Raw genomic sequence first — 4,043 nt, 5'->3', positions numbered from 1 at the left:
GAACCTCAGAAGGGGCCTTAGCTGGTGGAGGCTGTATTTCAGAAGGGGCTTCAGCTGGGGAAGGCCGAACTTCAGAAGGGGCTTCAGCTGGTGGAGGCCGAACTTCAGAAGGGGCCTCCGCTGGTGGAGGCCAAATTTCAGAAGAAGCCTTAACTGCTGAAGACGGAACTTCAGGAGGAGCCTCTTCTGCAGTGGCATCCTCAGTTTCCGGAGGCTGATTTTGGGCAGGGGCTTCTCCTGCAGTAGTCTCTTCAGCTGGGGGAGGCTGAAGTTCAGCTGGGGCCTCTTCTGAAGGGGCCTTCACTGGTGATGGTGATTGAAGTTCTGTGGTCTCTTGTGTGGGAGCCTCTTCAGCAGATGAAAGTTTAACTTCAACAGAAGTCTCTCCTGGAAGAGCCTCTTCAGCAGGACTAGGTTCCACTTTAGCTGGGGCCTCTTCTGTAGGAGTTGCTGGAGGTTGAACTTCAGAAGGAGGTTCTTCTGAAAGAGACTCTTTAGCAGGGGTAGTCTCTTCTTTAGCAGGAGCCCCTTCTGCCGTAGTCTTCTCATCTGGTGGAGTTTGTGTTTCAGCAGAGATCTCTTCTATCCTGGGAGGCTGTACTTCACCTGGAATGTCTTGCTCATCTAAAAGTACTGAAGTATCTTTTCTTATTTGTTGACTAAATGAAGATCTGCTGATACTTTTCTGCCTAATTCTTTCATTGCTACTTGTTGTGGGTTGAAATTCAGGATGTCCACTAACAAAAATCTTCCCTGAGGATTTACGTTTCTGCACCTCTTCCTTTGACTTTAAAAAAGAACTACCTGTCCTGTCAATAACCATCATTTCTGATTTACTAAAGTAAGTCTGCTGTTCTTTGTCTACCTTCTCTATTCGAGGAATGATTATCATTGTCCAGTCTCCAGTGCAACTGGTCTGCTGAGATCTGTCTATTTTGAGTTGAACTGAGTGTCTGCTTGGTGGAATTTCTACTTCCTGAACACTCTCTGGAAATTCAGGAACTGCTTCTTCAACAGCAGCTGGCTTTTCTTCTGATTCCACTGTTCCATCAACTGACTTGATTTCTTCTTTTTTTTCCTCTGCAGAAATGTCTGTCTGCAGAGATTTATCAGCCATGTCTTGTACATGCTTTCTCTTTGTCCAAGTTTGCTGAAGCTGAGAAGATATTCTAAGAGACTCATAGTTTACTTTGCTTCCAGGAATATTACCAATACTAAGAGTAGCTTTGGGGCCAGATGATTGTGGTATGGGCAAGTGTTTCTTTTTCTCTGTCACTTCAGTCTGTTGGGATTTGTCTACCATTGGTTGGCTGGTTTTTCTTCTCTTTCGAATTTCTTGCCTTCCTGCTGAGATAGGTTGGTCAGGTTCATCGCTTTCATCCATATCTAAAACTGGTGAATTTCAAATTTATTAATCATCAGATTTACACAAATGTACCAGATGGTTAAGCCTTTACCTTCCTTCATTAAGTGTTGTTCTGTTGCGCTCCCTCAGAAAAAAAGTAATTCATAAATTACTGCATTCTGTATTACACTCTTATTGGACCCCCACCTTACTCAGTAAGCATCTTTCTTGTTTAATCTTTGCTATAACTAAATCTCACTTCTAGAAGTTTCCTTCAAGGGTCTATGACATCACAGCCGATTCTCACTACAATGTTCCATTGGTGGTAGACCCAGCACTTTTTAACTTGGTAAAAACACTCATGGACTATGGCTGAAAGTAAGAGATCTACTGTTTGAAACATCAAGTTGAAAAAAAAATTGTCTGTCAGAAGGGACATCAAGTAAACTCCAATAATACTGCTTTCTAAAAGTTGATGCTTTTGAACTTACAATTCTGTTCTTTTCATCCTACTATCAAAGACAGTTATATTGCAGAACTCAGAATGTTGTAGCCTATTTTCAATCACTGGAGAAAACAACTGCTAATGTATGTGTGGTGATGTTCTATAAATATGTGTTTATGTGATTTGAAAGAAAGTTAATAATGTTTGAAAAACTTGAGTTCTGAGATGCATATACATGTAAGGTCCTTATGTCCTTAGCAACTCGGTACCACAAGAAACTACTATCTATCTATCTATCTATCTATCTATCTATCTATCTATCTATCTATCACATCTTTGCCATGCTAGATATTTTAACTTTCAACTATTTCAGAAAAAAAAAATTCTCTTTGAAGTTTGCCAACTAAAAGAATGTTGAGTCTAATGATACAGCAAGTGAAACAAAACGCATTTTCATATGGTCACTAAATGCTCAACTGAATAACTGCATGGGAATGAATTCCCCAATGAAAATAAAAGCTTTAGATTGAAGCTTTATAAAATAGGAACCCCATTAAGCTAACTGTAAACGGCACTATATTAAATTTGAAATATAAATAAAACTTTAACTTATACATGACACAAAAATTTACTAGAAAGATAAAGATTGGTCAAAAGATTGTAAAAACATATTTCTTTAGTCTAAGGAAAGTTAAGGAGTAAAAAAATAGACTTGAAAATGTAATATAGTCACAAGGGGAAAAGTAATAAACATATATAAACAATCATTACAATTTCACTAACCTGGGAAAACATTTTTAAATGTTTTATGCTGTATTGCCTCTAGGAAATATAAAAATGTCATTGGATAATTCCCCATGTTTGACACACATTTAGTCATAATTGTAGCTAGGTCATCGTGGCCAAATAAATGAGCATTTTCCACAATCTTTGTCCCAATCCCTAAAACATCCTCTGCCTTTTGGCAGGGATCAGTGAACATTTGTTGAGTGTAATTGGAGGAATATGATTAGAAACCATGCTTTTGTCTTATATCTCAACTTGCTCTGCTTTTATGTTTATCTATTCTTCTCCACTGTGTTATATCTTTCTAAGATTTAATAAAGCGAAGTAAAACAAGTTATTTTACATACAAATTGACATAGGTTTTAGTCATATCTGCTGTAGTTTGAAAACTAGGTTCTATATCAACCTCTTCATGGTCTGATGTTCCTCTCAATTGCATCTGTCAAATACTGCATGTACATTTTATAATCAAGTTTTTGGAGTTAATTCATAATAAGAAATGTGTCAGAAACAACACTGCATTATTAACATTTAATTAACATTTTTGTATTGGATTAATATTGCTGCCTCAACGTAAATAAAATTTGACCAAATTTTCCATGAACATAAATTGAATTTTCAATTTCAGTTAAATTAAATTAGCAGTTTCCTATTCTTTAATATAATTTAGGTTTTTTCTTCCAGGAAATAATGAAAAACTTGTTCTTTATACCACAAACTATCATAGTAGACTGCTTTTTACACTAGCTTATTCATAAAAGCAAATTATCCTGCCTAAAAAAATCAATTGAAATTTACTTGAAATTCCAAATAGAATCACGTAGCAGTTTCTCATCCTATTTCTTAATATCCACAAGTGCTCCTTTTGCCCTGATGACATACCTAACCAACTAATTATTATTCAATCTATCTTGTCAGTTTAGGTTTGGGTGTTTTAGCCTCTGTTCTTACAATCTCCCATAATTCAGCTCTCTCCACTTCACTTGGTTTACATCTGTTATAAATTGAATTGTGTATCCCAAAAAGATATGTTGAAGTCCTAACCCCCAGTATCTGTGAATGTGACTTATTGGAAGCAGAGTCTCTGTGAATATAATCAGGTTAAAATGATTTTCTTATAAGAGGAAAATCTGGACACAAAAGACACAGAGGAAAGTTGGCCATGTGAAGACGAGGGCAGAGATTGGATTTATACTGCCATAAAACAAAGAACATCAGAAGCTGGAAGAAGCAATAAATAATTCTCTCCTAGAGGCTTCAGAGGGACCTCATTTGGGACTTCAAGCCTCTAGAACTGTGAGAGAATAAATTTCTGTTATTTTAATCCAGTTTGCAGTACTTTTTGACGGCAATCCTAGGAAACTAATACAATATCTTTTTGGAGCCCCACATTTTTGACTTCTACTTGATATGCTGCACCTCTGACTCTTTCTCAGTCTCTAGAGCTAGTTTCCTTATCTCTGACTC

At 36.9% G+C, this 4,043-nt stretch overlaps 1 protein-coding gene across 1 annotated transcript in view; it reads right to left on the bottom strand.

Moving 5' to 3' along the window:
- The window catches only part of FSCB (fibrous sheath CABYR binding protein), a 4,013-nt gene extending 2,695 nt beyond the window's left edge, over positions 1-1,318 (bottom strand). The window contains exon 1 of the mRNA XM_039856499.1: positions 17-1,318. Coding sequence (XP_039712433.1) covers positions 17-1,303 — 1,287 coding nt within the window. The 5' untranslated portion in view covers positions 1,304-1,318. The remainder of the gene's footprint in view (positions 1-16) is intronic.
- Positions 1,319-4,043: the final 2,725 nt, after the last annotated feature.

The sequence above is a fragment of the Pteropus medius genome, unplaced genomic scaffold, assembly GCF_902729225.1.
Source record: "Pteropus medius unplaced genomic scaffold, Ma_sr-lr_union100, whole genome shotgun sequence".
Taxonomy (NCBI): domain Eukaryota; kingdom Metazoa; phylum Chordata; class Mammalia; order Chiroptera; family Pteropodidae; genus Pteropus; species Pteropus medius.
The sequence above is the reverse complement of the archived record's forward strand: the minus strand, read 5'-3'. Positions and strand labels throughout refer to the sequence as shown.